The sequence below is a fragment of the Rattus norvegicus genome, chromosome 10, assembly GCF_036323735.1.
Source record: "Rattus norvegicus strain BN/NHsdMcwi chromosome 10, GRCr8, whole genome shotgun sequence".
In the NCBI taxonomy this organism is placed as follows: Eukaryota; Metazoa; Chordata; class Mammalia; order Rodentia; family Muridae; genus Rattus; species Rattus norvegicus.
This window is the reverse complement of record NC_086028.1, coordinates 87980563-87992857: the sequence shown is the minus strand read 5'-3', so window position 1 is coordinate 87992857 and position 12295 is coordinate 87980563. Positions and strand designations below refer to the sequence as shown.

The window sequence follows — 12295 nt, the reverse complement described above, 5'->3', positions numbered from 1 at the left end:
TCCTAAGTTTTATATCAGTCAAGATAGACCCCCTCTCCCTGTAAGAAACACTAGCTTTTTCTTTTGTGAAATAATAAAGCAGTTGAGAAAGTATCGATAATTTAGCTTTTGCTGTCAAAGCTGTGACATAGTAAAGGATCAACATATATTTATGTTCCTAATTAGGTTGGTGTCGTGTGTGTTTGTGTGTGTGTTTAGATGTTTACAGAAATTTACACAACTTGGGGTGTTCGACATTTTTCTTCCACAGCAGTTGGCCCATATTAGCTAAGCAGCCATGATCTGGTTTGTATTGCACGGTCTGCCTTTTTTTAATTTCTTCTCTAGGGTTTCTTTCTCCCTACCTCCCCTTCTTATTTCTGTCTTTCTGGTCCAGTGAACACTGCATATAGTACTTTCTGTCTTAATGTGCTGGCATGATGCTAGACTAGGCATGGCGGTAATCGATGACGCATGCGATAATGCTGCAGAGGGAGAGTTCACATCTGATAATGTGCTGAAAGTCCAGTCTTACATTTGAACGTAAGATTAAAATGCCAAGCCCACTCTGCTAGGTTAAAGCCCACCAAGGCTTGTGCCTTGTTCTGTATCAGAGATTATCATTAGGCAGAATTTTATAATGAAATCCGTAGGCAAGATACATGATTTGTACTTAAATAATTTAGTTTTCCATTTTAATTTAAAAATATTTCTTTGCATCAGTTTTAAGAGCAAAATCCCTAGTTGTTAAAGCTTCCCAGTATCATTGTGTGAGGCTCACAGATGTGTTGTTTCTGCTGAGCACTTGACTTGTCAATATCAAGAAGTTTCATTAGCCTGAAACTGTAGCCTGCTTCATTCCTAATGTACTTAATGAGTATTTCTTTTAAAGCATTGACATTTAGCCCTTTTAAATTCTGTGTAGGTCCATATTATAATTTTTTAAGCCATTCTTATGACATGAGACTAATGATACTATTTCCTCACAGTGCCCAGGATTTTTTTTTCTTGGACATGTCGTATTCGTAAGCAAAGCACTGTGACAAGACAGTTTGCTTGTGTAATCATTGCCGAGTAATCTCAGTGAGTAAGAGTAGAGTCGGCTTAAGTCTTGCTTATTAGAGAATGTTAATCTCTCCCTCTAAAATAACACGTGGTGCTGTGCTCAGACCAGATCTTTACTTTTTAAAACAAATGTGTGGTCAGAGATGTATATGTTATATTAAGCTATACTTCTGGTGAAAAATTATTTCTGGAGTCTGTAAGCATACACAATCAATTGTAAATTGATAGTTTAGATAATAGTAGGAAGATTTTCGTAGGATGCACTATGTTAAATAGAAGTAGGACTCAAAAAGAAAAGAAAAATGGGACCCAGAAAACACAGAGCTTTATTTCTGCTACCTAGTCATTTGGAAATAAACTTTGAAGTTTTAAAAGAACACCTATATGATTGACATCACAATAGGTAGGTGGTGAGAGCACCCAGCAGATAGTAGGTGCTTAGTTGGGGGCTGGCTGGCTATCTCGAGCTGCTTTGTTCGAAGCGGGAATGTTGCTTTTAACACAAAAGAGCCTCTGCTGAATTAGATCTTTCTCTGCAGCAATATCTTGAGAGGTGCTGACTGTTTTGCTACAGCATGCAACTCAAAAGTGGCTGGGAGTACACAGCTTTGGGAGTCTACAGATCATTGCAGGAGCTAAAATGTAGTCATTTAAATACATGAGCAAGGCGATCTGCAGCAACTGGGACTGTGGAGGTCTGTACAGGTTTGTGTCAAGAATATGCCTATATGAAGGGCTATTATGAGTATGGAATTAAGGCTATTTGATTCATAATTGAGCATATTTGATACAAATCAGCAAAATATAAAATGAGATATAAAAAAGATAGTAACGAATTATTCATTAACCAAACTTCTGAAGTCTGGATTTGTTAGTGAGATGTACAGTTATTCAATTTTAGTAGGCAAATGTTAAAAACAAAATTTATAAAGTACAAAATTCATAAAAAAAAACAAGATTGAAAAAGTACTCTAATATTTGCTGTAAAGTTTTGTTTTCTTTTATTTCAACTACCAAAGTATCCTTTTGGTCAAGAGTAAAATATTTTCTAAGGAAATTGAATTAGAATTGGCAGTTAAAATTGATTATCTGAATTATAGTAAAAGAACAAAACAGTTTTTCCTTACTGCAAACAACTTTTTTAGTTTCAACTTTAAAAGTTGTTAGTTATGAGATTTTAACATTCAAAGCACAGTTATGACCTCTATACATTTAAAATATTGGGAAAACTAAATGTAATCAAAGCTATAGCCCAGTCTTAGATTCTGTTGTAATTACAAGAATCAGTTAGTACAATTTAGGACATAGGATTTTTTATGAATTTTATTTTAGTTTGAAGCTGATAAATCAGATGGGATAATGAAGTTGAACAAAAGAAAAAAATGCCTGCATCATAGACTTGGAAAAAATGCTGTTATTGGTACAGTTGGAAGCACAGCTTTCCACCAGATTAGTTGCTTTTTAATTCTAACTGACTGATAGAATCCTGACTTTAGGAGTTGTCAGGTTGAGTGGGTTTTAAAAGTTAGTGCTGAGTTTTCCAAATATCTAGTTGCTAGTGTTTAGTCTACCTCATGTAGGGATTTATTAGTACATGTATACCTGGAGTATTGTTATGTTGCATATCTGTGTAGATCTGTGGACTCCACTAGTTCCAAAATGTAACTCTGTGAGCCTGCTGATCTGACTCTTAGCAGTGACCTTCTGTGGACTGCACAACAAACAGTCTGCTTCTTGGAGCTGAATGGTGTAGCATTACTATATGGCTTTTCTCTCTAGTCTTCATTGTCATCTGTAGTGAGCTATAGATTTTTTTTGTTTGGGGAATTTTTACAGATTTGTTCTTTGCATGGGTTCACCTGGTAGCGTTGGTTCTTGCTTATAGAGTCTCTAATACACAATCAGCAAGCTTACAACCCACTCAAGAGACTTAGCATTTTTGACCTACTGAGAATGGGCTAAATCATATAAATTAAATCCGGTTGTCAACTAAAAGAAAACTGAGTGTGGGATTGATAATCATCTAGTCACCGATGTATCTGAAGTGGTTTTCTCTTGAGAAAAGAGGTTCTGTTTTCTAGTATCAAAACTTGTAGTCAGCCCTTGCAATAAAATACATTTTTATCTGTGTTTTGGCATGTGCTGTGGTGCTGTTGCCCAATGATCCTAGTTCCTGGAGTGGTGTATAGTTACATGGAGCAGAGAGCAGTTCCTGAGGTTTATACGAGTTCAATGATAGATAAGAATGCTGGGGACCAGCTAGAATAGTTATTGAGATTTTGTTCGTTTTTCTAGCATTGGTATTACATTTTCAACATATTGGTGGTTATAGAGCACTTCTTCATTTGAAGATCCTCCCATTTAAAAACTCTAACATAATAGATACGAACACATGTCGGTACTTCAGAATTTTAATTTACTTTTGAATTTAGAAATAGAAAGCCAGAACAAGTCAATTGGGGTAATCATACTTCCTTCCCCGCAAAAGAGTTTTCAGTTCAGCTTCATTTGAATGCAGTAGGATTTCATTTTCAGCTGAAGATCATAAAGCTGCCATTTTGAACAACTCTGAAACCCTGAGTCAGACAGAATATTGTCTTTCTGTATCCTCCTTAAGAACATTTCATTTGCCTTATTTCTTAGTTTAAAATAGAAATAGTCTTGTAATTCTTGTTTTATGTAGAGGAGTACTCTGTAGCTGTCTTCAGACACCAGAAGAGGGCATCGGATCCCATTGCAGATTGTGGTGAGCTACCACGTGGTTGCTGGGAATTGAACTCGGGACCTTTGGAAGGCAGCCACTGCTCTTAACTGCCAAGCCATCTTTCCAGCCCCCTCCTTGTAATTCTTGCATGTACATTTAAATTGAAAATAATCTGTCCTGTTACTACCACGAGTCTTCATCTATTGTACATTGTTTGAAAAGACTAAAAGATTAATTTTTGTTTCTATGAAATATTTGAAACTCAAATTACATCTATGTGTAGATAGTAGATATTAACTTTTTTTGGGAAGGGGAGATAGGGTCTCCCTATTGCCCAGTTTGGCTTCGATGCCAGTATGTAACTTTTTTTTTTTTTTTTTTTTTGGTTCTTTTTTTCGGAGCTGGGGACCGAACCCAGGGCCTTGCGCTTCCTAGGCAAGCGCTCTACCACTGAGCTAAATCCCCAACCCGCCAGTATGTAACTTAAGATGGCTGTGGACACATGACAATCCTGCTTTAACCCTCGAGTGCTAGAATCTCAGGTGTGAACCACCACACCGGGCTGTTTTGTTGTTTGTCAAGACAGAGTTTCTTCCAGTCATTACTGGCTTCAGACCCAGAAGATTATCCTGGGCTCTGAACCTCCTTCCTCTTCTTACCACTGAGATTGTAGGCACACGACATTCATTCTCTCTCTCTCTCTCTCTCTGTCTCTCTCTCTCTCTCTCTCTCTCTCTCTCTGAGAACGATCTCTCTATTATGTTGCTCTGGGTGTCCTGTAACTCATTATGCTGACCTCAAACTCACAGAGATCCACCTGCTGGAATTAAAGGGGTGAGCCATCATGCCTGGCTTTCTCTTACTCTGTGGTCCTGGAACTCACTGTGTAAATAAGTTGGATTTTCTTTCTCAAGTGCTGGAATTGTAGGCATGTGTCATTATAAGGCCTGGCCTTATATATTATATTTTTATTACCTTAAAAAAATAAAAATTTGCAATTATTACAGTGACAAAAATGGTAAAAAAAAATTGCCAAGTCTTCTAAGATTTTTTTTCCAATTGATAACAATCTTAGAGTTCTATTTAGTGCTCATTTCCTGTGTTTGTCATGATTACCTGTTGGAGCTTTAAGTTTTTAATCAATCTACCATTATAAATTGTCTTGGGACTCTAATATAGGAAAACACAAAATCACAATCCTAAATAAAGAAAATATTTAGTTTTCTGCAAGCCCCTTGTTTATTGATGGTGAAAATTTTTATAGTTCAGAGATTGGCAAGTGTCATTTTATTGTAAAAGTGTTTTTTTCCTTGTATTCAAAGTATGTGCTACCACACCTGGCCTCACCTCCTTCCTTTCTCTTTTCTTGTTTTCTTTTCTTTTCTTCTCTCTTAATTTATACGGTGGGCTGGAGAAATGACCAAGTGGTTAAGAATGAGTGTTATTCTCACAGAAGACCCAATTGATTCTCAGCACTCACATCAGGGAAGCACATAGCTGCCTGTTAACTGCAGCTTCAGGGTATCCGACACTTCTGACCTCTTCAGGGACGGACACACACACACACACACACACACACACACACACACACACACACACCAATTAAAAAGAACTTTACAGGTTTTTTACAATTTGTACAGGTATACAATTTTTTTTCCTTTTTTTTTTTTTTTTTTTTCCTTTTCTTTTTTTCGGAGCTGGGGACCGAACCCAGGGCCTTGTGCTTGCTAGGCAAGCGCTCTACCACTGAGCTAAATCCCCAACCCCATATTTTTTTATCTTAGCCACCATCACCTTTTTTTTTTTTTTTTTTTTTCCTTTTTGGTAGGAGATCATAATGAATAGTTTGTAACAAGCCACACAGCAGCTTTTTCTGTCAGAAGCAGATAGTTTAAAATGATAGGAGAGGCTTAGGTTGTCTTCGGTTATTCGTTTACTTGAGGGGCTGGTGGGGAGATGCGTGTGCTGTTTTGTCTTAGTCAGAAGGACTCAGCAGCGTGGTCAATAGTTTATAGTCTGGAACATTCCATTCTCTGCTCCTGCTTAGAGAAATTGAGCAAAGTATATTTAGTTAAAGAACAGTTTAATATTAGGTTTTAGAAGAGCAATGCCACTATTATTCCATATCAGTGGCTTTCTCCAAGGTGACAGCCAGCCTCTTGAGTGGTGGTGTAAAAGTGCTGCTAATGTGTAAACTCTCCTTTGTTCTCCTTTAACATCTGCTCTCCCTTTCACTGTTGTCAGTCACAACACGCTGCTCTGAATCTCTCAGCTGCTCTTGACTCGTGATTTTACTTATGCTTCAGTCTTCTTTAGTCTTCTTTAATAAATACATTACTTGCAAGCAGTGAATTGAAAACAAGACAAAAAAAAAAAATAAAGCGACCATTAGTGATCGGACAGTTTCTTACTTTGTGTTACATTTAACTGTTCTTTTGACAGCCCAGTTTTTAAAGCCAGGTTCGTATGGAAATGCTTTCACTCCACTTGCACTGCTTTTGGAAATAGCATACTGCTTCATCTGTCTGTTTATTTTAGTGCATTCATAATATAACACAGTAAGCATAATGTCTCATCTCATGTGGCCAAAGATTGACTTCTTTAAAAACAAAACAAAACAGAAACAGATGATAACAAAATGGGGGAGAAACAACAATTTTTGTCAGCATTACTTAATACATAAATCTTTGTGCCATACACAGAGCATTTGTGTAGCCAGAGAGTAACAATAACGAACTACAATTGTTATTTAATTTTTTTGAGATAAGATCTTACTTCTTAATTCTGACTGTCACCGAATCCTAGGTGAGCCTCCTGCTTTAGCCTCCTTGCTGCTGGGATTATAAGGAACGTTCCCCACATCAAGCTCAAGCATACACTCTAATAAGAGTCATTTCGCTATCCTTGTCATTTCCAAAGGTACTAAAGTAGCTAAATTTGTTTGATAGTAAGGACAATAAAAGTATTTTGCTGTACGCTGCTTTCATGTAACTTTGTTGTTGCTGTTGTTTTTTAATTTAAAATTTTTATATATACTGAAGTTCTTTAGAGTAAGATCCTCAGGATTGGGGGAGATGATGCTTTTCTTAGCAGTGTAGAAGAGAAAAGGAACAGCAATAGTGTCCAGTGAAGTCTTCGTGATGTTTAATAACGTGAGCATCATCCCTGGGCGTTGCACAGAGCCTTCTTTTCTAGTTCTCTCCAGTTTTAGCAAAATAATTTCTAGTGCCCTTTTACTGTACCATGTATGTGTGAGAGTCTATCATATATCACAGTAGTTCCTTTTGTTTTAAAAATAGCCTTTTATTGTTTGCCTTCACCTTTCATTTTTTCAAAACACCTTGGAACTCCGTACAATTATGTAATCCAAGCTTTACTTAATTAGAAGGCCAAGGCGGGGGAAAACATGAGAGTATCTTGGGAGCTAGGGATACAATTTAGTTAGTAGAGTGCTTGCCTAGCGTGCCTGAAGCTTTAGGTCCAGTCTCCAGCACTATGTAAACCAGGCACAAGCATGCACGTCTGTAATCTTAGCCCTAGGGAAGTAGAGGCAGGAGAATGAAATGTTTAAGGTCCTCCTTGGTCTGTCTGTAGCAAGTCTTAAGACCAGCCAATGCTAATGAGACCCTGCCTGAGAGATTATACTATGATTTCTCCAGCAGTAACTCGCAGCCACTCAGCTGCATGCTGTTTTAAACCTGTGGAAGAATTTTTTTTTTTTTTTTTAAAGAAAACAGGCTGGAAATGGTCCCACAAATCTTTAATCCCAGCACACTCAGGAGGCAGAGGCAGGTGGATCTCTGTGTACTCTAGACCAGCCTGGTCTATAGAGTGAGTTTCAGGACAGCCAGGGCTACACAGAACCCCCCCCCCAAAAAAAAAAAAAAACGAAAGCAAAAGGTAAAAAAGAAAGAATGAAAGAGAGAAAGAACAGATAGATAGTTTACTAGACTTTATTAATTTATTTTGGGTATAAGAAAATTCCAAAAATGACAGATTAGTGTTATAAATTACACAGACTATATAGTAAAGATTTTTTGGTTTATTTTAATTATGTATGTGGTGCTGGGGATTAGACTCAGCCTAGTGAGTGCTAGGCAGCCGCTCTTCTCAGAGTTGCAGCCCAGCTTTTCAGTCTTTTCTAGATTGATAGTATCCCCCACCGCCACCCCCACCCTCCACAGTATTCAGTAGTTCTTTTGCTTGGACTTGTTACTTCACAGTAGTCTTAAAATGTAGAGAAGTGGGGTTGGGGATTTAGCTTAGTGGTAGAGCGCTTGCCTAGCAAGCCCAAGGCCCTGGGTTCGGTCCCCAGCTCCGAAAGAAAGAAAAAAAAAATGTAGAGAAGTAAGCAGAGGGCTATGGAAGTTTTTGATTTCTTGACTCTTCATACAGTAGCTGACATTTAATTGTTGTTTCTGGTATCTTTTCATACGATTTACATTGAAATACCGTTCCAGATGAGACATTATGTATGTTGACCCCACATGCACTAATGGTTCTTTACTGTTGACTTATTGCTAGGCCTGTTTCATTCTAACATCTTAGCGTTTTTGTTAGACTACACGTTGAAATGCATCACTCAGTCTGTGCTTGAGCTCATTTTATTTTTTGTTTACTCGATTTAACTTCTTGTTTTACTAACCTCAATGTTTTCAGTTTAATATTGGCTGCATGCTGGTTATATTTATATGTTATATATAAGCCAATCAAGCCTAGCCTGGATTTGGTGGTTGTCTCCATTTCTCGTGCTGGGGTAGCCTTACACTTACAGCTTACTTTATGTCCTGAAAGCCTGAAACATCAACAAAGTAACTAAGCACAATGCAGATTTTCTTTTCTTTTCTTTAAAAAATTTTTAAAAAGATCTTAAAGTGGTGCTGTCTAGGTGGTGGATATGATTGTATAAATACCTTGATTTTTATGCTTTTTAAGGTTAGCTTTAAAACTTTATAAGTGGATTCTCCCCCTCCCCCCTTGCTTTAAGTGTTCTGTACAGAAGTTGCCCAGCACACTATCAGAAAGAACCCTTCCCCCATATGTTCTTCCCATATACAATACTAGCCAGCATTTCTTTTTACATTAATGTCCCTTTTACTGGGCACATTTATCCTTTTATTAGCACCTTTTTTGCATGCGTATATGTAGATTATCTCTTGTTCATCACCTATTTTAACGTCACTAGGAAGGGAAGAATATATTATTGGAATATTTTTGGTTTGTCTCTCTGTTCTGTCTGTCAGGATAATATTGGACACCGCTTACTCCAGAAACATGGGTGGAAGCTGGGCCAGGGATTGGGAAAATCTCTTCAGGGTAAGTTTTTTAAATTTACTAAAATGATGACGACAACGATGATAATAAAAAAAAATGAGAAAATGTTTATGAAGCAAATCTTGTCTCCAGATGTATTTGTTGTCTTTTTAAACAAGTATTGGTTTTCTCCCATTTTTTCCCTGCTAGAATAGCCTGTTTTTCCTTCAACCTTAAGTCATTGTATAACCTTCCTCCATGTTCGTCAGTAAGTGGTGAGAATAAGTTGCTGTGTCATTAAAACTTACAGGGCTATACATAGTAGGGTAACCCAACCTGTTTGAATTTTGCATATGGAGGTGACAATGGTGAACAACAAGGAGCTTATGTTAGCTTTTCTTTATGTTCTCTTAGCAAAACTTGCTTTTGCCAGGTAGACGTGGTAGTAATTCCAACATTTGGGAGGTGGAGGCAGGAGTTTTGAGTTCAGCTTGGGCTACCTGGTGAGACTCTGTCTCAAAAAATTAAACCAAGCTGGGTAGTGGTGGTGGCAGCCCATGCTTTTAATTCCACCATTTGGGAAGCAGAGGTGGGCAGATCTGAGTTTGAAGCCAGCCTGGTTTACAGAGCCAGTTCCAGGATACCAGGGCTCTACAGAGAAACCCTGCCTTGAAAAACAAACAAAACCAAAACAACAAAAACTGAACCAAAACCCTAGCAAACTGCTTTTGGCTTGTTGGTGAGATGGATTCAACTGGAGGCTTCATGTATGTATTTTACTAATGCATAGGGCAGACATTCTGCTACATCCCTATCCCTGCCTTTAAAATTCTCCTTTTTAAAGTTTTTATTCCATCTTTTTGTTTTGGGTTTCGGGTTTTTTTTTTGGTTTGGTTTGGTTTGTTTTGTTTTTTTTGGGGGGGGGATAGGGTTTCTTTGTGTAGCGTAGCCCTGGCTGTGCTGGAATGCAATCTGTAGACCAGGCTGGCCTTGAACTTGGGAGATCCCCTGCCGCTGCCTCTCTAGTGCTAGGATTGAAGGCAATCACCACCATCCTGGCTTTTAAGTTCTTACAAAAAAAATAAATAAAATAAATAAATAAATAAATAAATAAATAAATAAATAAATAAATAAAAATAAAAAACCACCAAAAAAAAAAACCCCAAAAAACAAATGTGAAAGTAACTTTCTCCTGTTACAATTGTTGTCTGGCAGGCGTACTGCCTCTTCTGCTAACCTATGACTAGTTCTAGTCCTAGAAGTTTGTAGCCTCTGTACAATATAATCTAGGCCTAGAATATTTTCGCCTCTGATATTGCTGCTGAATAAGCTCACTCTTTCTAGTTCCTTCTGAACTCTAGCTGGCTGGTTCAACTCAGCTGTTGTGGCTCAAACTCCTCTCCCAGTTGATTTATTCAATCTGGCATTTCTCATTCTCATTCTCTTGCTCATTCTGTCTTTATCTGTGTCTAGCTTGTTCTCTTCAGTCTATCTCTCCCTGTAAAACTGCTTCCTCCTCTCCTTCTCAACCCTACTGCCCTGCTCTCTATGAACTCTACTGTATTCTTGTATTGCACTCTCTTCCTCCTGTCTCCCCCTTAAGTAGCTTCCTTTTCCTCTCTCTTCTGGTAAGAGTTGGGCATATCCTGCTCTGTCAAATCTTTCTCTGATCTGTCACCTTTTTTTTTTTTGCTACTCACTGAGATATCCCTTGCAAACAAATGGGTGCTTCCTTCTACAAATTAACTTTACCTTCATTGTTTGGGATTAAAGATGTGTGCTAAGTGCACACACTAAGTAGAAAAAGGTTCAAATATCCTGTAACACTCAAAATTTACTTAAACATTGTATTCAGGGATGGCACACAGGAGATAATCAGTAAATATATTTTAAAAATTTTTTTGAATATTAACCTTTTCCTTTGTAGAGATAATACAAACATTTGACTGCCGTTAAAATTACTTTTCAAGTGGCATACAAATGTCCTGCAGAAATGCAAGAATGCTGTATTACTTAGAGCAATTTGTATGGTAGAGACCATAGGTTTTGTAAAAGTCCAAAATCAAAATTAAAGACAGGCTAGGTGCATTCCTTTAATTCTAGCACTCTGGAGGCAGAGGTGGGTGGATCTCTGAGTTTCTGTTTGTAGCCAGCCTAAACTACATAGCAAGTTTTAGGCCAGTTAGGGTTATATACCTGAATAAGTTAGCAGATACATTTGAATCCAAAAGTAATTCATGTTGAGTGTCAGAAATTTTATAATTAGAGCATGGGAAGGGAAGTATGTTCTTTTCTCTTTGTGTTTTTGTGGGTTTTTTTCTTTTTCTGGTATCAGGGATCAACTCTTGTTTCATGCATGGTATGCAAATCTTCTGTCACTAAGCTGCACCCTTCAGCCTGCATGTGTGTGTGTGTGCTCGCGCGTGCGTGCGTGCATGCGTCAGTGCATCAGTGTCAGAAAGGCTAGGTAAATGGATACTTATACAGACCAGGGTGGCCTCAGAAATAGGCCTGCCTCTGCACTCACTAAGTGCTGGGATCACATCTACTACCACCCATCCATCTAAGGTTTTTAAAAAAGACTGTTGAATTTTGATACTCTTTACCATTTTACTTTTTTGAAAAGAATGTTTTGCTGAGATAGATATTACTGTGTGATTCAGGGTAGCCTCAAGCCCCCATGTTTCTCTTGGGTCTGATTCCCAGGTGTTGGGAATCTAGCTAGGTGTGAAGTACCATACCCAGTGAGCTCTTAGAGACACGAATCAAGCTTATTGGTTCTATCTCCAGCTCCATGGTAACAGGCACACTGCAAGCCCACCATAACTCAAATATGTTTATTCAAAAATGTAAGGGATAACTGGGGTAGTTTTGGCGCTTGTGTTTACTCCCAGCACTTAGGCAGAAGCAGACAGATCTGAGTTTGAGGCCAGCCTGGTCTACAGAGTTAGTTTCAGGAAACCAAATATATACAAACTCTGATGGGAGGGGGTGGGGAAAACATAAATAAATAAACAAACAAGGTTATTTGAAGTTTAATTTTGCTTTGCTATATTTTTTGAGACAGGATCTTGTAACATAGCCCTTGCTGATCTCAAACGACGTGTAGACCTGACGTCTTTTTTTTTTTTTTTTAAGATTTATTTATTTATTATATATGAGTACACTGTAGCTGTCTTCAGGCACACCAGAAGAGGGCATCAGATCCCATTACAGATGGCTGTGAACCACCATGTGATTGCTGGGAATTGAACTCAGGACCTCTGGAAGAGCAGTCCGTGCTCTTAACCTCTG

General features: G+C 38.0%; 1 protein-coding gene across 8 annotated transcripts in view; it reads left to right on the top strand.

The window, feature by feature from the left end:
- The window catches only part of Gpatch8 (G patch domain containing 8), an 80350-nt gene that overhangs the window by 19666 nt on the left and 48389 nt on the right, over nt 1-12295 (top strand). For 3 of the 8 annotated variants that reach the window (XM_039087760.2, XM_039087763.2, XM_063269835.1), the window contains exons 3-4: nt 6191-6208; nt 8992-9064. Coding sequence is in view for 1 of the 8 variants with exons in the window: in NM_001398883.1 (NP_001385812.1) it covers nt 8992-9064 (73 nt within the window). In the remaining 7 variants the exon portion in view is untranslated. Of the gene's footprint in view, nt 1-250; nt 286-6190; nt 6209-8991; nt 9065-12295 lie in introns of all 8 variants that reach the window. The other 5 variants (NM_001398883.1, XM_063269838.1, XM_039087766.2 and 2 more) reach the window with 2 other exon arrangements.